Source organism: Pogoniulus pusillus, chromosome 7, assembly GCF_015220805.1.
Source record: "Pogoniulus pusillus isolate bPogPus1 chromosome 7, bPogPus1.pri, whole genome shotgun sequence".
Lineage (NCBI taxonomy): Eukaryota > Metazoa > Chordata > Aves > Piciformes > Lybiidae > Pogoniulus > Pogoniulus pusillus.
Window position 1 is genome coordinate 24,154,969 of NC_087270.1, and position 24,066 is coordinate 24,179,034.

Sequence of the window (24,066 nt, forward strand, 5' to 3'; positions counted from 1 at the left end):
TGGCTGCTCTCCAGCCACTGTGTTAGCTTTGAGCACAGTCACATCACCACTTTGGTGTCCACCGAGGCCTCAGGAGTGAAGACCATGTGGGATTTGGAAATTGCTGCTTCTCTCCTGAGCCTTTTGCATGCTCTCCACCAGCCAGAGCCTCGGTGGAGTCCTGTAAAGTTAAACATCAAAGAAAATAAACAACTTGTACGCTAAGGAAGCATGGTCCTTATATGGACCTGGGATATTTGAGGACCTGCCAAGTATTTATCAATACTGGTGTGAGGGAAAGAAACATTGCCTGTTCTAGGCTTGGAAATGGAAACAGCAGGCAAGTGCTTGGCATAGACATGTAAAGGAAACCTTGAAAATTCAGCTTGCAGCTTCTGAGACCTCATTTGCAGGTGATACCCAGCTGAGTGGTGTGATTGGTAAGACTTAAGGACAAGCTGCTGTCCAGAGAGACCTGGACAGGCTGCAGAGCTGGGCTGAGCAGAGCCTCATGAGGTTCAGTAAGGCTAAGGGCAGGGTCCTGCACCTAGATCAGGACATTTCTCAGTATCAGTCCAGGCTGGGGGGTGATGAGATTGAGAGCAGCCCTGCAGAGAAGGACCTGGGGGTGCTGGTGGGTGAGAAGCTGGGCAGGAGCCAGCAATGGGCACTGGCAGCCCAGAGGGTCAAGGGCAGCCTGGGCTGCATCCAAAGCAGTGTGGTCAGAGACGGAGAGAGGGGATCCTGCCCCTCTGCTCTGCTGAGACCTCACCTGCAGGGCTGGGGCCAGCTCTGGTGCGCAACACAAGAGAGACCTGGAGCTGCTGGAGAGGGTGCAGAGGAGGCCACAGAGATACTCAGAGGGTTGGAGAACCTCTGCTGTGGGGACAGGCTGAGATAGTTTGGGCTTTTCAGAGTGCAGAACAGAAGGGTCTTTGGGAGACCACAGAGTTGCATTTCAGTACCTGAAGGAGACCCAGATGAAGGCTGGGGAGAGACTGTTTGGAGTGACTTAGAGTGTCAGGACAAAAGGCAAGGGTTTGAAAATGGAACAGGACAGAGTTAGGTTGGACATCAGGAGGAAGTTTGTACAAGGAGAGCAGTGAGACACTGGCACAGGCTGCCCAGGGTTGTGCTTGAGGCCCTGTCCCTGCAGACATTGAGGATCAATCTTGCTGTGTCCCTATGCAGCCTGCTCTAGCTGGAGGTGTCCCTGCTGAGTGCAGGGGGGTGGACAAGATGCCCTTGGAGGATCCCTCCCAACTCGATGCAATCTGTGGCTGCAAAATGAGTGACAAAACCCAAGATATCAAGCCCTAAGAAGCCTTAACTACCTCTCTTCCACCCATCCTTTCTTTCTTTGCCCCAAGTGCTTTGGCAGAGGTTGCACGTTGGGAAACATGTGCCTCTGGCTGGAGCACAGTGAGCCTGGGGACAGGGCTCTCCAGGGAGCGCAGCGTCACTGGTGACTCGGTCATGCAGGAGCACGTGCCAAGGGATTACACCAACAGAGCAGGAGCTCTGCTGCTACCTTGCCAGAATGAAACCTTCTGCTGGGCAAAGTTCTTTTCTAATAAGAGAGCAGAGGTCTTCTTGCTTGTGGTAGGGTCATGCAGACTACATTTTCTGCCTTGAGGTATTCAAGGATCCCATCTTGAAGATGGGAGGAACACAGTATTGGCACATAGGTGAAATCGGTGGCAGGGGCTGTGGGATCCACAGGTCACGATAGGGGTGTGGATTTGAAGATGGAAACCACATGGCTCTGTGCCCCACCAGCCTGCATTCATAATGGACACAGATAGCAGTCAGGAGACTCAAATTCAGTGTATAGTCCTGCAGCAGCATTGAGACGTGGTTATGAGATGAGAGGAATTGCCAAGAGGTGGTGGCAATGTGGAAATCATAGAGTTATTTTGGTTGGAAAAGAACTTTCAGATCATTAACTGCCAAGTCTGGGGCCAGACCATGTCCCTCAGCACTGCATCTCTGTGTGTTTCAAATAGCTTCCTGGGGAGCCTGTTCCAGTCTTTGAGAACCCTCCCAGTGAAGAGGTTTCTCCTGATCACCAACTTGAATCTCTTCTAGTGCAACTTGAGGCCATTTCTTCTCATCCTATCACTTGTTGCTAGGGAGAAGAGACCAATCCCCACTGGACTCCAACCTCCTTTCAGGGAGTTGTAAAGAGCCAGAAGATCTCCCCTCAGCCTCCTTTTCTCCAGACTAACCAATTGCAGTTCCCTCAGCTGCTCCTCACCAGACCTGTGCTCAAACCTTCCACCAGCTTCATTGGTTCTCTGAACCCACTACAGCACCTCAGTGTCTTGGAGTGGGGGCTCCCAAACTGAACCCAGTCCTATGGCCTCACCAGGGCTGAGTACAGAGGAACAATCACTTCCCTGATCCTGCTGCTCACACCCTTCCCACTCCAGGCCAGGATGCTGGTGGCCTTCTTGGCCACCTGAGTATACTACTGACTCATGTTTAGCTGGCTGTTGACCAGTAGCCCCAGGTCATTATTTACTGGGCAGCTTTCCAGCCATTCTGCCCCAAGCCTGAGGTGTTCAGGGAGTTGTCACCCAAGTGCAGGACCCCGAACTTGGCCTTGTTGAGTCTCATACAGCTGGCCTCAGCCCAGCCAGCCAGCCTGTCTAGGGCACACTTGCTCTGTAGTAGGATGTTGCTTAAAGGACACAAACAAAATCACTCTTCAGGATGTTAGTTCTCAGGTCTCTTAATGCCTTCTATGTCAGCTGTGTGGGTCATGTATCTGAATTTGCTAGAAAGCTTTTCTGGCAGCCTGTGGTAAGTTCTCCAAGCAACAGAGGATGAACTTTAGGCATCTTTCAATACCTGAAGAAATCCTCCAGGAAGGCTGCAGAGGGACTTTTCCTAAGGGTGTCTAGAGACAGGACAAGGGGGTAATGGTTTGAAGCTAGGGGAGAGCAGGGTTAGACTGGACATGAGGAAGAAGTTCTTCAGTAGAGAGCGGTGAGACTCTGGAAGAGGCTGCTCAAGGAGGTTGTGGATGCCTCCTCTGTGGATGTGTTTAAGGCCAGGTTGGATGAGGCCTTGAACAACCTGGGCTTGTTGAGAGGTGTCTCTGCCCATGGCAGGGGGATTGGAGTAGGTGATCTCTGAGGTGCTTTCCAACCTGAGCTATTCTACGATTCATCTGTGTGCTGCCTTCACTGTGCAGAGCTGGTGGCTCTCCATAGCATAGGGCTGGCAAAGGCAGAGAGCAGCATGTGCTTTGTGAGATCTGGCTGGCTGCAGAAGAGATGAGCTTGGTCCCAGGCACCTCTGCCTAGAGGATGCTTGCTGCCTCCCTTGCTCTGTCATCAAAACTGCCTCTGAGGAGGACCTGTGAGGCAGCTTGCTTAAACAGGGTATAAGTCTGCTCAAGTTACAGAAAGAAGTAGTCACACTTCTAGTCTTAGCACTTAGATTGCAGAAGTGAGGCATCACCTGTATCTGGAACAGGAGGTCATTTTGCCTGGTGTGGAAGGAAGAAAGCTATTGCTGCCTCTCATTCTGGACCTCTTCTCTCCTCATGTTATGCAGCATCCTGGGAAGCAAGGGAATGGATTGAAGCTGGAGAAGGGCAGGCTTAGACTGGAGATTAGGAGGAAATGCTTGACAGTGAGGGTCACTGGAAATGCTTGATAGTGAGACACTGAAACAGGTAGCCGAGGGAGATGGTGGATGTCCCTTCCCAGGAGGTGTTCAAGGCCAGGCTGAACGAGGCCTTGAGCAACCTGGACCAGTGGAAGGTGTCCCTGCCTATGGAGAGAGAGTTGAGCTAGGTGATCTTTAGATTCTCTTCAAACCTAAACCATTCCATGTCTGAATCTGTAAATGATCTGTTGGGATGCAGAGCTTTCCTAGAGGAGGAGTATCTTTTCCTGAAGGATAATACCTGTCCAAGCCTGAACCTCTACAGGTTGAGCTTCTTCCTGGTGGCCTGGCAATGGACAATTCCTAGGCCATTTGCTTCACATGTCTTTTTTTTCTTAAACCCTGTTAATGTCCCCAAGTTTGAGTGCCCTGTGGCACTATTGTGGGCACTAGGGGGCATCTCAGTGGCTCTGTAGTTGACAGTGTCGTGGTCATACGTGGCTGATGGCTCACCATGCTGTGGTGGCTTATGCCCAAATCTCAAATGCTTCTAGAATAGTTTCTTGTGAGGTTGTGGCATATACTGCCTTTAAAAACTCCTTGAAAATGCTGGTGGGGCTGTTTCAGAGACGTAATGTCCCTGAGAGGTGTCCTGTGGTGTCATCTAAGCTGAGATGATTCCCATTTGCTTTTGTTTGAGGTGCCAGCTGGAGCCACGCTTGGGTTCTTTGTTTTTCTTCCCATAAGACTGTCCCAGCTGCAGAGGAATTTGAGTGTCTTACAAAGAGCACTTCAGTAATTCGTTCCAAACCCCCTAACCTCTTTGTTCATGAGCTGTTTGGGCTGCATGTGCTCTTCCAGAACTTAGGAGACTGCTGCCTTAGTGCATCCCCTGTGCACTGCCTGGCTCGCTCTGCTCTCATCGTCCCTCTGTCCAGCGGCATAAAGGGTTTCCAGGACCGTGGGTTGTTTGATCTGTGTGTTGGAAACCCAGTGACTTCCTTCCTTGCCATTCCATGGGTCTCATTCCTGTGGTGTCCTGAACAGTGGTGGCTCTGTCACAGAGGTGGACTTCCATCCCGAGCAGAAACCACACTGAGGCCAGACGGGCGCTGGCTCAAGCAGCTCCAGCAGAAGGCTGTGATGGGCCCGTGTGATGCTCACCAGAGGTTTTGTTTCTCTCTTGTTGCCCTTGCAGTGACAGCTATATTGTGCGAGTCAAAGCTGTGGTTATGACCCGAGATGACTCCAGTGGGGGCTGGTTGCCACAAGAAGGAGGTGGTCTCAGTAGAGTTGGCGTCTGCAAGGTCACGTACCCGGAGGGCAATGGAAGAAGCGGATTTCTAATCCATGGTGAAAGGCAGAAAGACAAACTGGTAATTGACTTTGATTCAACTTTTGTCTGTTCTTAGAATGGGAATTATCCCAGATCTGTTGGTATTGTGTTCTTGTGCAAATCTGGGGTGGGGGTGTTTCAAACCTAAGCAACCCACCAGGGAGGACAAAGCAAACCCTCTCCTCAGACTGCCAGTTTTGGCTGTCTGGCTTGGCCTGCTGACACCTGAAAGGGGCAGGCCAGGTTGGAAGTCCATGAGCAAAGATTCTCTTTGGAGGAAACCACCCCTTTGGGGTGGGTTGTTTGTTGTCTTTTTTTCCCTAAGACCTGGGAAGGGTAAGGAAGGAGTGAAGTGTGAAGAAGCCATGGAGCCAGTCACACCGCACTGAGCAATGCGGTGCTAGCCTCGGGAACGGCCATGAATTATTTATGCCCTGCAAGGCTTGAAGGAGCAGAGTGAGAAGGTGAAGACGAGTTGTCTCTTACCAGCTGACGCACTCAGCTTCTCCTGGTACTTGTTTATCTGGAAAAGAACTCTCTTCTCTTCAGCCTGGGGAAGAGGAGGCTCCGGGGAGATATTACAGCAGCCTTCCACTACCTGAAAAGGGCCTACATGGAAGCTGGGGAAGGACTTTTTACAAGGGCTTGTAGTGACAGGGTGAGAGGGAATGGATTGAAGCTGGAGGAGGGCAGATTTAGACTGGAAGTTAGGAAGAAATTCTTGCCAGTGAGGGTGGGGAGACACTGGCACAGGTTGCCCAGGGAGGCTGTGGCTGCCCCCCCCCGGAGGTGTGCAAGGCCAGCTTGGATGAGGCCTTGAGCAACCTGGGCTGGTGGGAGGTGTCCCTGCCCATGGCAGAGGGTTGGAACTGGATGATCTTCAAGGCCCCTTCCAACCCAAACCAGTCTATGATTCTTCTCCTCATTCAGCTCAGATTAAGAAAGCCTTTTCCTTCATTCCAGGGTCCATTTAGATGTTCTAGTTTATTTCATTGGGACATTTGATCCTTCTAAATTGTCTCCTGTGAAGAGATGGGCTGGCTTAAAAAATGACACTTCTTGCACAGGCTTTGCAAACTCAGGCTTTGGACAAGAAAAGTGCATTATTTGAGTGAGAAATTCTCTTTCTTTCAAAAAGACTGTTCTTTTAAAGCTGCTTCTAGTATCTAGTAAGTCTTTTGCACTACTGTTTTGCTTGGGAGGCTTTTTTGGACATCATGCTTACAGTTTTGGGGGATGGAGGAAGACTAATAAGCCATTCCTGTTCTCCCTAGAGATGGGGTTTGGCACAGCAGATCTTGTGATGTGTGCCTGGCTGGGGGTGGGGAAGGGAAAAAGCATAAGAGAAGTGTCCCAGCACTTCCTAAATCTGCTGCTGGAGGATAAAGTTTCTGTTGGGCAGCATCACGGAGGGAAGAAGTTCTCCCTTCACCCGAATCCGAGCTAGCTGCAACCTGTGCCACACTGGATCTGGGTCCAAAACGGGCTCCTGGGATAGTGACCAAGCAGCTACTCAAAAGCACAAGCAAAAGAAATGAATGCAGCTGCAGTGTCTGGTTTCGTTAGTCATCATTCCCTAGGTCAAGATGTGTCTCTACACAAGGTGTGACTTGGCCTAAGGCAGTGCTGTCTGTGTGACTTGGAGTGGGAAAAGTAACTTTGCTCCTCTCTTGGGCCCTCTCCAGGTGGTGCTGGAGTGCTTTGTGAAGAAGGACCTGGTGTATACAAAGGCAAACCCCACCTTCCACCACTGGAAAGTCGACAACAGAAAGTTTGGGCTCACTTTTCAGAGCCCCGCTGACGCTCGAGCCTTTGACAGAGGAGTGAGGAAAGCCATCGAGGACCTCATCGAAGGTACCACAGCACATGGCAGTGGCCACTTTGACCCTGGGTTGAGGGCTGAGTCACAGAGCTGGGAAGGAGGATGGTTTTGAAATCATAGTGGTAGTATGGAGGTGTTCAAGGCTTGGTTGGATGAGGCTTTGAGCAACCTGGGCTAGTGGGAGGTGTCCCTGCCTGTGGCAGAAGGGGTTGGAACTGGATGAGCTTCAAGGTTCTTTCTAACCTAAACCATTCTATGAATTCCTGCCTGGAGCTGAAGAAAACTTTTGTTTTCTTTTTGGGTGGGATTTTTGGTGTTAATTAGGTTTGTCTGCAGCCTCTTAGTTGGGTGGGAGTTCTGGAAGGCTTTGTTGTGTTTGGGGGTTTTCCTTCAATTCTGTAAAAAAAATCTGTTTGAATTGCCTGTGCTTTGAAGCCCTCATAAATCTCTTTCATATTTCATTGCAATCAGGCAATTGTAATACAGCTGCAGTTTAATCCTGCTTGACTTTAATGGAATCAGCTTCTTCGTGGAGGTGTTTCAAAGAGGCAGAGATGTGGTGCCGTGGAGTGTGGTACAGTTCTGTTACTGTGTACAGTTCTGGAGCTCCCAACACAAGAAGGACAAGGAACTGTTTGAGCCAGTCCAGAGGAGGCCACCAAGATGCTCAGAGGGCTGGAGCAGCTCTGCTATGAGTTGGGGATCTGCAGCCTGGAGAAGGCTTCTGAGAGACCTTGGAGTAGCCTTCTAGTATCTGAAGGGAGCCTACAGGAATGCTGGAGAGGGACTATTGACAAGGTCTTGTAATGACAGGATGAGGGGTAAAGGGTTTAAACTGGCAGAGGGGAGATTGGAGCTGGATGTTAGGAAGAAGTTGTTTGCAGTGAGGGTGGTGAGACACTGGCCCAGGTTGCCCAGGTAGGTTGTGGCTGCTCCTTCCCTGGAGGTGTTCAAGGCCAGGTTAGATGAGGCCTTGAGCAACTTGTTCTAGTGGGAGGTGTCCCTGCCCATGGTAGGGGCTTGGAACCGGATGAGCTTTGAGATCCCTTTCAACCTAAACCATTCTGTGATTCTGTGGTAGGGTTAAAAAGTGGTGGAGCCATCAGCATGGGAAGGACATGGAGGTGATGGAGTGGGTCCAGAGGAGGGCCACAAAAGTGATCAAGGGCCTGGAGCACCTCTGCTCTGAGGACAGGCTGAGAGAGCTTGGGGTGTCAGCCTGGAGAGGAGAAGGTTCCAGGGAGACTTAACAGAGTCCATCTGGTACCTGAAGGGGGCTACAAGAAGGCTGCAGAGGGACTGCTTGTGAAGACCTGCAGGGACAGGATATGGGGCAATGGTTTGAAATGAGAGAAGAGCAGGTTTAGATTGGATATTAGGAGCAAGTTCTGCACTGTGAGAGTTGTGGAGCACTGCAACAGGTTGCCCAGGAGGTGGTTGGGGCCCATCCCTGCAGATACTCCAGGTGAGGCTCAGCATGGCTCTGGGCCACCTGATCTAGTTGAGGACGTCCCTGCTGACTGCAGGGTGGATTGGACTGCATGACCTTTGGAGGTCCTTTCCAACCCAAACTAGTCTGTGATTCTATGATCTTAGAGGTTTTTTCCAACCAAAATCCTTCCAGAGTTTTTGACCTTGTTTTGTTTGGGGTTTTTTTTTTAATGTAGGAGTTTATGGTCCAAAACCTTTTCCTCCTCACCTGTGACTGGGATTGGGATTTTTTCATATCTAGATGGTGGCATTGTTCTGAGGCTGTTAGCACAAATATATATGCAGATGTGTATCCCTTGTGAGAACATCAGCTGCAGTAGGCAGCTTAATGCTCTGGGCGCCCTATGCTTGCTTTTAACATGGAAATGGTAGACACCAGGAGAGAATAAATCCCCCAGGGCTCTTTCCTGGTAAATACCTCATCAGTTAGAGGAAGGATCCTCTCGACTAGTTAGTCATTTGCTTTTTCCTGTGCCATTAATGTGAGGAAGTTGCAGCTATGCCTTCCATTTTCTTCTTCTTGCTTGCTGAAAGTGGGAAGCATTTTGAGTCATATAAGTGATGTTTTATGTAAGTGGCACAGGATTGTGCAAAGTTTCAAGGAGATGATAACTCAGCTGTGTTGGGTAGTATTTTGGAAGTGCTGGCACGTGGCAGCTCCTGTTCTGCTCTTTCTGAATCCATTTTACAGTGGAAGTATTCAAATTCAAGTTCTGCTGTATCTCATATACCTCAAAATCAGCAAATCTATATTTAGCCCATTAATGGCACAGACTAATCGTCACGGATATGTTCCCCCTTAGTTTCTAAAAAGGCTCTCTGAATGATGAACAATGACTGGCCATGGGCACATGCACTGGATTGCCTTTGTCACAGATTCACAGAATGGTTCAGGTTGGAAGGGACCTTAAAACTCATCCAGTTCCAATCCCCTTGCCATGGGCAGGGACGTCCCTCACCAACCCAGGATGCTTGAGGCCTTATTCAACCTGGCCTTGAACACTTCCAGGGAGGGAGCATCCACAGCCTCCCTGGGCAACCTGTGCCAGTGTCTCACCACCTTCAATCTCAAGAACTAATTCCTAAGCTCCGTTCTCAATCTTCCCGCTTCCAGTTTCACAGAATCAGTCAGGGTTGGAAGGGACCACAAGGATCATCTAGTTCCAATCTCCCTGCCATGGGCAGGGGCACCCTATCACTAGACCAGGTTGGCCAGAGCTTCATCCAGCCTGGCCTTAAACACCTCCAGGGATGGGGCTTCAACCACCTCCCTGGGCAACCATTCCAGGCTCTCGCTACTCTCATGCTAAAGAACTTCCTTCTCGTGTCCAGCCTGAATCTCCCCACCTCCAGCTTTGCTCCATTTCCCCCAGTCCTGATATCCTGAAAAGATCTCTCCCCAGCTTTTTTGTAGGCCCCCCTCAGTTACTGGAAGGCTGCTCTAAGGTCTGCTTAGAGACTTCTCTTCTCCAGGCTGATCAGCCTCTACTCCTGTTCACATAGATCATATGTAGGAGGTAAATACTGAGCACACCCAACTGTGTGTGTTTGAAACTGGAGAGAAGGGCTTTGTTATTAAAATTCAACTGACAGAAGGTTTGCCACAGGTACCCTGTGCAGCTCTTTTTACTTTGAAGGCACAAATGGTTTCAGATTACTTGGTGTTTTAAGTGGGCTTTCACACTTAGCTCTGCACATCTTCATGGTGATGCAACAGAGAGCAGTCAAGGCTGGTGCGGATGGCATTATGTAAAGCAGCTTTCTGTCAAAGATTTCCAGAATGAAGGGGGTACAAACTGTTCAGCTTCCAATTAGGGATGTGGTGTGGCCCTAATGCAGCTTAACAGTAGGCTTTCTTTACCAGAAAACTGGCTTTCACTTGGGGTTTCTCCCCACATCAAAGCATCCTGCTGCACCCACCTGCCTTGACAGCCTCACGGGGGTTGAAAGCAGCTGGGAAGGGAGTCTGGGATCCTTGGCTGGGGTTAGGGAGGGAGGGAGCTGGGAAGGGAGTCTGGGATCCTTGGCTGGGGTTAGGGAGGGAGGGTTCATCCTCTTTTAGGCACAGTGTAAATTTTCTGCCAAGTCCAGCAAGGGCATGTGCCACTCTCTCCCTAGTATTCTTCAGTCATATGGGTGCTGCCCAGGCAGTGGAGTGGCTGGAGGATGATACCTGCAGGGGAGAGAAAGAGGTTTGAGGAAGATACTGAGGTGCTGAACTTGTCCAGAGAAGGGCAAGAAAGCTGGGAAAGGGTCTGGAGAACAAGGCTGATGAGGAGCAGCTGAGGGAACTGGGGGTGTTCGGCCTGGAGAAGAGGAGGCTGAGGGCTGACCTCATTGCTCACTGCAGCTCCCTGAGTGGAGGCTGGGGAGAGGTGGGGGTTGGGCTTTTCTCTCTAGAATCAGCTGATGGAACAAGAGGAAATGGCCTGAAATTGTGCCAGGGCAGGGTTAGGTTGGACACCAGGAAAAACTTCTTTCCTGCAAGAGTGATCAGACATTGAAAGAGGTTGCCCAGGGAGGTAGTAGAGTCACCATACCTAGAGAAGCCCAAGAAATGTGTGGATATGGCACTGTAGGACATGATTTAGTGGGCATAGTGGTCTTAAGTTGATGGTTGGACTCAGCAATTTGGAGATCTCCTCCAACCAAAACAATCCTATGATTCTTTGGTTCCATGAGGGTTTTTTTAAGGTGATTTCCCACCTTCCCAGGTGACCAGAACTGCACCCTGGTATTTAGCTGTCATCTGTGATTTTACACCTTTCAGCTCACTTCAGATACTTCGCTTATGTAGGGCAAGGTGGTTCTTTGAGGAATGATTGATAACAGAGAAGACTGCAAAGGTCTTACGTATCACAGAGATATGCAGCAGCTTCCAAAATAAGAAGAATCAAAAATAGCAGAACCCAAATAAAGCCTTAAAAGCCTCCAGGGATGAGGCTTCCACCACCTCCCTGAGCAACCTTTTCCAGTCTCTCACTGCCCTCATGCTGAAGAACTTCTTCCTAACATCCAGTCTGAATCTACCCACTTGTAGTTTTGCTCCATTCCCCCCAGTCCTGTTGCTATCTGACACCCTAAAAAGTTCCTCCACAGCTTTCTCATAGCCTCCTTCAGATCCTGGAAGGCCACAATTAGGTCTCCTGGGAGCCTTTTCTTCTCCAGACTGGACAACCCTAACTCTCTCAGTCTGTCTCCATAGCAGAGCAGCTCCAGCCCTCTGATCATCCTCATGGCCCTTCTCTGGACACCTTTCAGCATGTCCAGATCCTTCTTGTAACAAGGGCTCCAGAACTCAATACAGTACTCCAGGTGGGCTCTCAGCAGAGTGGAGTAAGGGGGGGGAGAATTCCCTCCCTCACCCTGCTGCCCACACTTCTCTTGATGCAGCCCAGGCTCTGTTTGCCTTTCTGGGCTGCAAGTGCACACTTGCAGCCACAAAACAGTAATGTGTCTAAAAAAGGAACTTTTTTTTTCCCTAGGGTCTACAACTTCTTCGTCAACGCTTCACAACGAGGCCGAGGTTGGTGATGACGATGTCTTCACTGTAAGTAGCCCATCAGCTGAGATCCTCTTTCTTTGTGCTGTGGTTTACATGGTCTAATTGCAAAGGATTTTTTCTTTTTTATACCTTGGGGTTGGCTTCCACCCGTGGTTGCGTTTGGCAGGTGGGTGTGCTTTGTTTGATGTGAGCATGTCCTTTCCAGAGGTTGAAGCCTTGGTTTTTTGTTGGCCTCCCATTGCCACGTGAAAGCTATGGCAGAGCAGATGTTGTCAGGGCTAGATGGGGACAAATAATAACACTCAAATTTATGGAGCTGGTCTCTTCTCACAGGTAGTTGGAGACAGAACAAGGGGGAATGGCCACGAGCTGAGACTGAGTAGGTTTACATGGGAGGTTATGAAAAAGTTTTTCATGGAGAGAGTGGTCAGGGATTGGCATGAGCTGCCCAGGGAGGTGCTAGGGTCACCCACCCTGGATGTGTTTAAGGGTGATTTGGATGTAGTGATTAGGAATACAGTTTAAGGTGAATCTTGTCGAGTAGGGTTGTAGGTTGGACTTGGTGATCCTGAGGGGCTTTTCCAGCGTGGATGTTTCTGTGATTTCCTATGGCTTGATCTGAGCCGTGCACAGACCTCTCAAGACCTCTGCCTTCAAGACAAGCTTAAAGCAGATGGCTGCTAGTCAGGTGCACGCTGGAGGAAATGAGGTTTTGAATTGCAGTTGTTAGCAACAGACAACTTCCACAGTGTTCCATCTGTGTGTGAAGCAGAAAGCTGAAGGCAGTGCTTTTCAGCTGGAGCCAAGCAGAGCAGCGTGCCATCCACCTCACCAGTGGTGGCCTCAGAAGGAGTGGGTTGCTCCTATTTCATTTGTGGTAACGTCTCAAATGTGTTTGGGAGCTCTGCTGAAACAGAAGCAGCTACGCCCCCCCCCCCCCCCCCCCCCCGCTGCTCACACACGCTTTGAAAGGGCTAAGGGTGGGGGGGAAAGAAAACTTTTCTGTGGGGTGAAATTGTAACCTGATCTCGGCTATTCCGTGGGCTTGAAAACAAGATGCCCACAATGAAGACTTTGTCTCTTAGCACCGCTTTGCTGGGCTCTGCTCTCTGCCCGCTCCGTGCGCGCGTTTGTTCCCTTATCAATGCCCTCCTTGTCCCGCCGCGCAGGTGGGGGATTGGGTGCTGGGAGGGTGGAAGGTGGGAATTCCGGTGAAGTTGTCTTTGGGATGCTTCCCTGCATCTTTAGGGCAAGCAAGGGAGAGCTGAGGGCGAGTATCAAGCTGCCCCGGGAAGGGCATGAAGCCAAAAGGTGTTTTTGAGGGGAAGCAGGGCAGGTTCCCTGCCGCGTTTTGCCCGGATCCTGCTGCTGGCTGGCAGTGTCCTCCACATCTGGCCTTTTGTCACGGCTCAGGGAAACAAACAACAGCAGGCAGGGTTAAAAGGTGACTTCCTGCGCTCTGCAGCAGAACTATCATTAGCAGCTGCTTCCCAACTACCTGCCAGAAGTGATTTATAGGCGCTGGGGATGGGACAAGCCGGGGTGGGTGGGGGGAGGCACGGCTGGAGCCAGAGTGGTTTTACTGATCTGTGCTCAGATCCGCTGGATGAGTCCTGCCCTGCTGGGGATGAGTGCTCCTGCTGGCTGTGCGGGTGGCTCTTCTGGGCTCCTCAGAGAGGGGATGGCTGCCAAATGTGCCTCGGGCAGGTGTGTGCCAGCTCTTGCTGGGTTGGACATGGAAGTGCTGGCTGTTAGGGCAGCGAAAAGTAGCCTGTGCAAATAGGAGAGGATATTTCTGCTGAAATCCAACCAGCTGGTGATTAGGGATCTGGGAGCGCTCCTGAATTTCTCCACAAGCTCAGTCTTGTGGTTGAGTGTTGATTTTTACATTCAGGGGGTGCTTTTTAGCAGGGGAAGGGAAGTTGTTGCCTTGGCGTAGGTGTTGCTTCTCAGCGGGGAAGTTGGATGAATGGTGCTCCTGCTGCACCGAAGCCACCAGACCCTTGCATTTGAGGTGAAGAGTCAAAGGTGTGAGAGATTGTCACCCCTACTTGACCTCAGGGAGGTGACAGATAACACCCCACCGTGCAGATACTTGTGGGTAGGATGCTTGGTGGAGGAGGAGGAGCAAATTCCTCAATAGCATTAGCAAGGAGGGAAAACTCAGCTGCGTTTGGCACCTTCTTGGGGTCCAAGGGGACATTCATACCTTAAGTTGTGCCCTGCCTGGCAGCTTTCTGCGTGGTTCATGACCTCCAGAGTGTGAGAGGGACTTGAGCAAGGGTGTTAGCTCACTTGGTGACATTGGTCAGGCTGTCACATGAGGGAGGATGTGCTGCTGTTACCCCCCAAAAAAAAGGCTTTAGGAACATCATTTTCCCTCATGTTTCTTCTTTGCTTTCCTGGGTTGAAGTCTCTCCTTTCCCTGCAGTCTTCAAGCTCTCTGGACCTCTCAGCTTCCCATTTATCTGGTGGAGTATGAAGTACTGCACAAGCCAGAAGTAACAGACTGAAGCCTGGAGGGGTTTTAAGACCAAAAGAAATGGATAGGGTTGTGATATGTTTTATTTTTACCCTCCTGTTTTATTCTTTCTTTGCACTTCTTTTTGGCTGCCGTATCATAGTCTCCTCAGTCATCCTTGCCCTCAAACCTTCTTTCCAGCTCGCCTGTAAACTCTTTTCCTCAGCCACAGCAGAGGATTTTTAGGGGCTTGGGTTGGTTTTGTTTTGGATTTCGTTGCTGTTGTTGTTGTGTTTTTTCTTCTCTCTCTTTTAAAGAGAAAGTACATTTGTTCTTTTTTCCTTTCCTAAGGTAGTTATTAAAGTCTTTGCAGTCCTTCCCCCTCTCCCACACATGCATGAATAAACTTAACTGCGTGCAGCAGAATTTTCAACAGCATCTGCATGATTGAGTCATTTAATCAGGCATTTGCCCATCTCTGAAAATCCCAGCTGGCGCTGCTACGCTGCTGCCTCAAATATTTGGCCTGAGGTCCTGCCTTTCCTTGAAGATGTTTCAATCTGTGCAGCCACAGTGCTCCAAAACTCCACATTTCTTACGCTGCTCTGCAGGCAGCCAACCCTGGCTTTATCTTGCAGGTCCACACTGGTGCTTGCACCAATGTAGTGGTACCAGCTTACAAAACAGCCACAGCCTCGTTACATGATAGCGCTGACCCTGGTATGGATCTTGGGTATTGATTAACACAGGGCTTCCTGATGGTCCCTGATCCTCTTAGCTTCTGTACTGCTCCCTGGCATGATGCCATTCTGTATATTTTTGTGCATGCAACTCATAGATTCATAGAATGGTTTGAGCTGAAGGGACCTCAAAGATCATCCAGTTCCAATCCCCTGCTGTGGGCAGGGACACCTCCCACCAGCCCAGCTTGCTCAAGGCCTTGAACAGCTCCAGGGAGGCAGCATCCGTAACCTTCCTGAGCAACCTCTGCCAGTGCCTCACCACCCTCACTGGCAAGAATTTCTTGCTGATCTCCAGTCTCAATCTGCCCTCCTCCACCTTCAATCCATTCCCTCTCATCCTATCACCACAAGCCCTTGTGGAAACTCCTTTCCCATCTTGTAGCCCCATTCAGGTACTGGAAGGCTGCTGTAAGGTCTCGTACATCATCCATTTCCTTTGTCAGGCTGCATGCAACCCTTCCAGGCAGCCAGCAGGTTATTTACATGGCAAGAAACGATTTGCCCGGGAGGCAGAGCGTTCCCTCAGGCTGTGACCTTGTGTGGCTTAACAGGGGATCATTCTCATGTCCCAGAAGGTGGGGTGGGGTTTTCCTTGTTTTTGAGAGGCTGAATTAACCCGCAGCCCCAGATACATGAACATTTTCTTGCAGGTGTTAGTAGTCCTGTCTCCTTCCATTACCATAACTTGCAGTGCCAAGACCATAAGGCTGGCAGCAGTACCACTCTCTGTGCCTATGGCACGTGTTCACCTCTGCTGTTACGGCTGCTTTGTCTTTCACAACGGGATGTGGCCAGCTAATAATCTTCCTGTGGATTATAGACCTGAACAGGTGAATTGATGCAGACCTCCACTCTGGAATTCATACCTAACAGGGCAGAAAGCAAAAGCACAGAGAAATAACTAGAGAGAGACCTGGAGGTGGTGATCAGCAGCCTGCTGAAGATTAACCACTCTGTGCCCAGATGGCCAAGAAGGCCAATAGCTTTCTGGCTTAGGTCAGGAGCAGTGTGACCATCAGGACCAGGGAAATTATTGTCCCTTTGTACTAGGGAAGTTACTGTCCTCTTGTACTCAGTGCTGCCGAGGCCACAGCTTGATACTGGCTTCAGTTTTGGGGCTCTCACTCCAAGAAAGACATTGAGGTGTTGCAGGAGGTTCAGAGAAGGCTACGAAGATGGTGAAGGAGCTGGAGAACAGGGCCGGTGAGGAGCAGCTGGACTGGATGATCTTGGAGATCTCTTCCAACCTGGTTGATTCTATGACATGGGGGTGTTTCATCTGGAGAAGAGGAGGCTGAGGGGAGACCTTGAAGTTTTCTACAACTCCTTGAGAGGAGGTTGGTGCTAGGTGGGGGTTGGCTTCCTCTCCCCAGTAATAAGTGATAGGAGGAGAGGAAATGGCCTCAGGTTGCCCCAGGGGAGGTTTAGGTTGGGTATTAGGAGAAACTTTGTGGCTGAAAGGGTTCTTAGACTGGAACAGGCTGCCCAGGGAGGTGGTTGAATGACCACCCCAGGAGGTGTTTCAGAGAGGCAGAGCTGTGGTGCTGGGGGCCATGGCTTAGCCTCAGCTTTGGCAGAGTTAGAGAACAATTGCACTCAGTGCTCTGAAAGGTCTTTTCCAACTGATAAAACTGTATGATTCTATGGCATGTCTGTGACTTGAGGGCAATATGCTTCTTTCTTGACTGAGATCTGCATTTAGAAGCTGTAACAATATGTAGTTGTGTTCCTTTAATTCCAGCTCCTCAGCAGAGCCCAGAAATGTTTTCCATATGTTAGGAAATAAATTTCTCCTATCCCATATGTTATAAATCGTCCTCTCTGGAGAGGCAGTCTGAGTGCGAGTGGCCATCCCTCCTGTCTCCGGTGGGGGAAGCATTGTCTTTGCAAGCCTCTCAGCTTCTTCTGCTTGTCTTCAGCCTTCTTCACTTACCATGTAGTTCAGAAAGAACATTTCCAAAGGCCTGGGTGTGTTCTGCAGCCCTCTGAGCTCTTGTGCGCCGTACTTTTTTTCCCCCCTTCATCTACACTTTCAGTTGCAGATAGTAATCCCATGTGACAATGAAGTGAAAAATGTGACTTGAGTCCAAGGAAGGATTGAGTCCAAGGTCAGTGTCTTCCAGAGTCTGCAGAGTGCCTGAAATGGTGTCTTTTAGCAACTTATCTCAAAAAGCAGAGGTGCTCCTTCTGAAACCTTGTGACCAGTTCAGCCACTCATGGTTTTCAGTTACATTCACAGTCTTGTGCATGCTTCGCTGACTAAGAAAAGGCCAACTGGCAGGAGGTGCAACAGCTCCTGTGTCACTTCTGCTTTGTGAACCTAAAAGAGTGACTGCAGTCCTCTTCTGGGTTAGTGAGAATATGAAGGGGAAAAAAAAGAAGTCACAGCCTTACTGAGTTTGGTATGTGGACTGCACTCAGAGCTGCTTCAGGTACTCAATAACACTTTCTAAACCCTAGGTTGTGCTCAAAATGAGACCTGGAGAACTTGGCAGGTAGAGCAGGCGTGGTCTAGAGGTGCATGGCCAAGCTACAGGTTTGCATTTCAAGACACCTAGACTTGATCCATTGCTTCACTTGCAGGCTCCTGGCTCAAAGCCTGTTGGTTCCTCACCTCCAAGGCAGGAAAAAAGTTCTCCTGCACTCTGCAGTGATGTGTTCAGATCTTGGTGCCAACACTTCTGTGCGTGCAGTCCTGGGGCTGGGGCTTCACACTGCGCTTCCAGCAGAAGTCTTCAGGCTGATGTTTTTACCATAGGGCTCTGTGTTTGGAGCAGTCCTGCACCCCTTCTGCTTTCTTTGCTCAGCATGAACGTGTACTCCTGTGCCTGGGGGACATTGGAGTTAGGAAGTTTGTCATGTGGCTTGGACGCTGCTGACAGTCACTGAAGAGACAGACACAATTACCCCTCCCCACCACCACGCTGCAGCTTGTGGCAGATGTTAACGTTACAGCCCTCCTTGCATCTCTGCTGGTTTTCCAATTAAACCCCCAGATTTCTCCCTGCTGTCTTTCCATGAAACATTTTCCCTACTTTTCATCTCCCATGTGGGCTTCCAGCCTGTTACAGCCTCACTATTAAAATTTGTGAGATTTATGTTAGTTAGATAAATGCTAACTCTCTTCTCTTTTTTTTTTTTGTTCTTGCTGGCTTGGTCTTTGCATGTTCAGATGCTTCTTTTAAAGAACCACTCCAGCTCTTTTCCTTTAAAGTAGATGTGTAGAAACGGCAGTTCAGTGCCTTCGGAATGCATTTGTGAGTTCAGCCTGATGCCACAGCATCCCTCGTCCCACCCCTCCGTGGCTGACAGAGGGGAGAGAAGCACTGGGTTGCAAGATACATTTCTTTCATGAGTCGATCTAAGATACTAAGTTGCAGCAAGGGCCTGCAGTTTCCTTTTTCTCAAGGCTAAGGTAAAGTAAGAGAAAGGAAAAAAGTGCCCTTTGGAGGAGCAGAGCTCTGTCTGAGGGGGATGTGGTGCAGTGCTTAGGTTGTCACCGTGAGCAGATGCTCCTTGCTTGCTCTGTGAGGCTGGGCCAAGCAATGAGGGGATCATGGCAGACTCGATGGCCTTACCTGTGTTCTTCTCTCTGCTCAGCAGCCAGCTCTGCTCTGCATGCATGGCCAAAGGCTTTCCTGCTTCTAGCCACATCCTCTGATGTCTCACTTTTGGCCTTGCATTGCAAACCACAGCTATTCTAATTCAGATTTTAAAAGAAACAACAGGGAAAGGAAAAAAAAAAAGAAAAACCCAACAGACTTGCCAAGAAGAGAGAAATTCACACACAGAAAGCAGCAGGCTTGAAGTCCTCCCTCAAAGCAGGAGAAAAATAATAGAAAAGCCTTTCTTGGCTTTCAGCAGTGAACTGGTGAACTGGACTAAGATTTACTCAGCATGGTTCAGGTTGGAAGGGGCCTTGAAGATCAGCCACTTCCAAATCCCCTGCCATGGGCAGGGATACCTCCCACCAGCCCAGGTTGCTCAAGGACTCATCCAACCTGGCCTTGAACACCTCCAGGGAGGGGGAAGCCACAAGGTCCCTGGGTGACCTGTGCCAGTGTCTCCCCACCCTCACTGTCAAGAATTTCTTTCTAATTTCTAGTCTCAATCTCCCTCTTCCAGCTACAATCGATTCCCTCTCCTCCTGTCACTACAAGCCCTTGTAAAAAGTCCTTCTCCAGCTCTCCTGTAGCCCCTTCAGGTACTGGAAGGAAGCTCCAAGGTCTCCCTGGAGCATTCTCCAGGATGAACAGACCTAACACTTGCATTCCATCCCCATAGGGGAGGTTCTCCAGCCCTCTGATTGTCTTTGTGGCGTCCTCTGAACCCACTTCAGTAGCCCCATGTCCCTCATGTGCAGCCTCTTCCCTTGTCCAACCTGGCCTTGAACACCTCTAGGGAGGGAGCATCCATAACCTCCCTGGGCAACCTGTGCCAGTGTCTCACCACCCTCTCTGTCAGACATTTTTTCCTCATCTCCAGTCTAAATCTGCCCTTGTCAAGCTTAAATCCATTCCCTCTCATCCTATCACTCCAAGCCCTTGAAGAAGTCTCTTCCCTGCTCTCCTGTAGCCCACTTCAGGTACTGGAAGGTCTGAGGTTTCCTCAGAGTCTCCTCTTCCCATCCCTTATCCTGTCACTACAAGCCCTTGTAGACAGTCCCTTGTTTTCATTCATTCATTGATTCATTCTGTCTCTGCCTTTTTTCCCCAGCTGAATTATGCCCACAGCAAATTCATGTCACTCAGTGGGAATAGCTAATGTTGCTTGAAGAGATTTCTCTGTAGGGAAAGTTGAGTGGAAAGGATTTGTTTTCTCTGCCAGTCAGGTTTCTTACAGTGATGTGTTTCTCCCTTTCCTTCAGGACATCCTCTTTGTTTTCAGTGATGCTAGAAATCAGCTCATTGGCTTTCTTACTCCTCCTACTAGCACAAGCAAGCCAAAGTCACTGGTGATTTAATACAGTTGTCACTGAGATGAAGCTGTTGCTGCTGTCTGCTGGGATAGCAGCTGCTCTTTAACCTCTTAAAATTGCAGAGGCAGTGACTATCTGCTTCAGCCTGCAGGTTGTCCTTGTTCATGGGCAGCCTGTCCTCTGGACAGAAGGAAATAGGGAAATGACTGTCATGTGGAGGCACACAAAACATTAAGTCTGTTTATTTACAGAATCACAGAGTGGTAGGGACTTGGAAGGGACCTTCAGAGGTAATTTAGTCCAACCCTCTGCTAAAGCAGGTTTGCCTAGATCAGGTTGCACAAGAATGCATCCTGATGGGTTTTGAAAGCCTCCAGAGAGACTGCACAGCCTCTTTGGGCAGCCTGTTTCATGGCTTCAGCACCCTCAAAGCTTAAGTTTTCCCTTAAGTTGAAGTGAAACCTCCTGTGGTCTGCTTTGTACCCATTGTCCCTTGTCCTGTCACTGGGCACCACTGAAAAGAGCCCAGCCCCTACCTCAAAGTGCAATCTGTGTCAGGCCAACTCCAGGCATGGCACAAATCCAGGCTGGCTGCAGAGTAGGCTGTGAGCAGCCCTGAAGAGAAAGACTTGGGGGTGTTGGTTGCTGAGAAGTTCCTCATGCAGCTTGGCAGGCAGCTGTGTGCTGGCTGCAGCCAGAGTGTGGGCAGGAGGGCAGGAGAGGGGATTGTGCCCCTTGCCTCTGCTCTGCTCAGACCTCACTTCCAATCCTGCTTCCAGCTCTGCTGTCCCCAGTAGAAGGACAGAGAGCTGCTGGAGTGAGTCCAGAGGAGGCAACAAAGATGATCCAAGAGCTGGAGCAGCTCTGCTGTGACAACAGGCTGAAGAAGCTGGGGATGTTCATCCTGGAGAGGAGGAGGCTCTGGTGACATCTTGGAGGTGCCTTCCAATGCCTGAAGGGATCTTGCAGGAAGGCTGCAGAGGGACTTTTCCTCGGCATATCTAAAGACAGGCCAAGGGGGAATGGTTTGAAGCTGAGGGTTAGACTGGAGCTGAGGAAGAAGCTCTTCAGTATGAGGATGGTGAGACTCTGGAAGAGGTTGCCCAGGGATTTCGTGGATGCCTCCTCCCTGGGGGGATTTAAAGCCAGGCTGGGTGAGGCCTTGGACAACCAAGTCTAGTTGAGATGGCAGGGTGGTGTTGGAGTAGATGATCTCTGAAGCCTCTTCCAACTTAACCCATTCTGTGATTCTTTTGACCATCACCATGTAGCTGTCAGTTGGCACTGAGAAGATCTCCTCCCAATCTGCTCTCCAGACTAATCAGCCCCAAGTCTGTCAGCCTCTCCTTGTAGAAGAGATGCTGCAGTCCTCTCAGCATCTTTGTGGCCCACTGTTGGACTCTCCCCAGTAATTCCCTCTTGAACTGGGGACCCAGAAGAGGACACAATACTCCAGGTATGCCTTCTAAGGGAAGGTAGGGCAGGAGGAGAACCTCCCTTGACCTGCTGGCCAAATTCTTCTTAATGCCCCCCAGGAGACTGTCGGCCTTTCTTGGCCGTGAGGGGGCTTGGCTGGCTCCGGGGGAGCCTGGGTGTAGACCAGGTGGGTGAGATCTCAGTGAAAAGCTGAGGGACACTGGTGGCACAGAGAAGCATCAAGTAGGTTTGGAGCTGTGTTTAGAACCATAGACTGGTTTAGGTTGGAAGTGATGTCGAAGATGATCCAGTTCCAAGCCCCTCCCCACAGGCAGGGACACCTCCCACTAGAACAGGTAGCTCAGGGCTTCATCCAACCTGGCCTTGAACACCTCCAGGGAGGGAGCAGCCACAACCTCCCTGGGCAACCTGTGCCAGTGTCTCACCACCCTCACTGCCAAGAACTTCTTCCTAGCATCCGGTTTGAATCTCCCCTCTGCCAGTTTAACCCATTCCTCCTTGGCCCATCATTACATGACCTTGTCAGTAGTCCCTCTTCAGCCCTCCTGTAGCCCCCTTCAGATACTGGAAGGCCACTCCAAGGTCTCCTGGAAGGCTTCTCTTCTCCAGGCTGCAGAGCCCCAACTCTTGAAGCCTGCCTTCATAGCAGAGCTGCTGCAGCCCTCTGAGCATCTTTGTGGCTCTTCAGAAGAAGGAAGGGGGAGCAGAGATCTTGCTCAGTTCATGGTTTGCTGCTGGGTCAGGCTGTGGTGAGGACAGCAGCACTCTGGCTAGGAGCAAGGAGTGTGCAGTTAGCACAAGTCCCCGGGGCCTTGAACTCTACTTGCCTTGGCAATATTTGAAGCAAGAAAACCTACCTTTTTTCTTGTGGGTTTTTGTTTTGGTTTGTTTTTGTTTCTTTCTCTCTGTCTTTATTTTTCTTGTTTTTTACCTCCCTTTTTCTATATCTTCCTTTCTCCTGGTCTTTTTCCCCCTTTTTTTGCTGGTCTTTTTCCCCCTTTTTTTGCTGGTCTTTTTCCCCCTTTTTTTGATGGTCTTTTTCCCCCTTTTTTTGATGGTCTTTTTCCCCCTTTTTTTGATGATCTTTTTTTCCCTTTTTTTGCTGGTCTTTTCCCCCCTTTTTTTGATGGTCTTTTTTCTCCCTTTTTTTGCTGGTCTTTTTTCCCCCTTTTTTTGCTGGTCTTTTTTCCCCCTTTTTTTGCTGGTCTTTTTTCCCCCTTTTTTTGCTGGTCTTTTTTCCCCCTTTTTTTGCTGGTCTTTTTTCCCCCTTTTTTTGCTGGTCTTTTTTCCCCCTTTTTTTGCTGGTCTTTTTTCCCCCTTTTTTTGCTGGTCTTTTTCTTTTCCCTTCTTTTGGGTTTGGACTGGATGATCTCTGGAAGTCCCTTCAACCTCTAAAGTTCTGTGATCCTGTCAGCTGTTACAAGGGAGAAGAAACCAACACTTACATTGGTCCTTTCATGGAGCTGTAGAGAGCAATGAAATCTCCCCTCAGCCTCCTCTTCTCCAGACTGAACAACTCCACTTCTCTCAGCTGCTCCTCACCAGCCCTGTTCTGCAGACCCTTCACCAGCTTCCTTGCCCTTCTCTGCAAATGCTCCAGCACCTCAATGTCCTTTTTGTAGTGAGGGTTCCCAAAGCTGAAGACAGTATTTGAGGCATAGAGTCCAGGGGGACTGTCTCTCCCCTGCTTCTGCTGGTCACAGTGTTCCTGATCCAGGCCAGGGTGCTGGTGGCCTTCTTGGCCACTTGTCCACACTGACTCATCCTCATCTGGCCATTGACCATCATTTCCAGGTCTTTCTCTGCTGGACAGTTTGCATCCAATGTGCCCCCATGCTTGGAGTCTTCATGGAGCTGTTGTGCCCCAGGTGCAGGGTCCAGCCCTTGGCCATGTTGAATCTCATCGATATGGCTTCAGCCTGTCCAGGTCCCTCTGCAGAGCATTCCTACCTCCCTCCCACCGTGGTGTCATCTACAAAGTGACTGAGGGTGCCTTGATCTTTTCACCCAGATCATTGATAAAGAGACTACACAGAAGCAGCACAGCTCTGTGTTGCTCTCAGATATTCCAAGCCTTCCTGTCGTGTCATTCTTACGTGGCTAATTATAGCAGTGACTTGGATGTGCTGAGCTGCTTTGCTGAGGGTAAGCAATTTCTCTTGTCACAATTCTTCCTCTCAAGACCATTTTTGTGTACTGTATTTTCTGGCTCTGTACAATTCCCACGTGCAAACACAGTTGATCCTGTGCTAGGATTGAGATATATCCTGCAGGAAGCTGAAATTTGATCTTTTGCAGTGATGGAAGTTTCCTTATAGCTGTATCTTGCCAGAACTTGTAAGTGTTGTAATTTGTGCACCAGTTAAGTACTGGGTTCTGCTCACTTTGTCCCAGCACTTCAAAGGAGATTTTTTTGTCAGGTTTGTTTTGCTTGCTTTCTCTCTCTTCTGAAAACCAGCTTTCCCCTTTCCTACTGCTGAGATGATGGCATGGTGGCAGGTTTTGATGGGCCAGCTCTCTGCTTTGTATTCTATTTCACTATTTGTTATATTCTATTTAACTGTTTTCTATAACCAGGCAGATAGGAATTTAGGTGATCTTCAGCTTACCAGAAAGCCTCTGTTCTTGCAATGTTCAGTCCCTTGAGGCTTCAGGGTGAGAAGGTTCCCCAGCAGACCTGCCCGCAGGGTGAGAGGGTTCCCCAGCAAACCTGCCCTCAGGGTGAGAGGGTTCCCCAGCAAACCTGCCCTCAGGGT

The 24,066-nt window shown here is 49.8% G+C and overlaps 1 protein-coding gene across 1 annotated transcript in view; it reads left to right on the plus strand.

Moving 5' to 3' along the window:
• SPRED2 (sprouty related EVH1 domain containing 2) overlaps positions 1-24,066 on the plus strand; it is a 99,589-nt gene that overhangs the window by 52,390 nt on the left and 23,133 nt on the right. Inside the window, exons 2-4 of the mRNA XM_064146217.1 lie at positions 4,796-4,973; positions 6,619-6,787; positions 11,732-11,796. Of these exons, the coding sequence (XP_064002287.1) occupies positions 4,796-4,973; positions 6,619-6,787; positions 11,732-11,796 (412 nt within the window). The remainder of the gene's footprint in view (positions 1-4,795; positions 4,974-6,618; positions 6,788-11,731; positions 11,797-24,066) is intronic.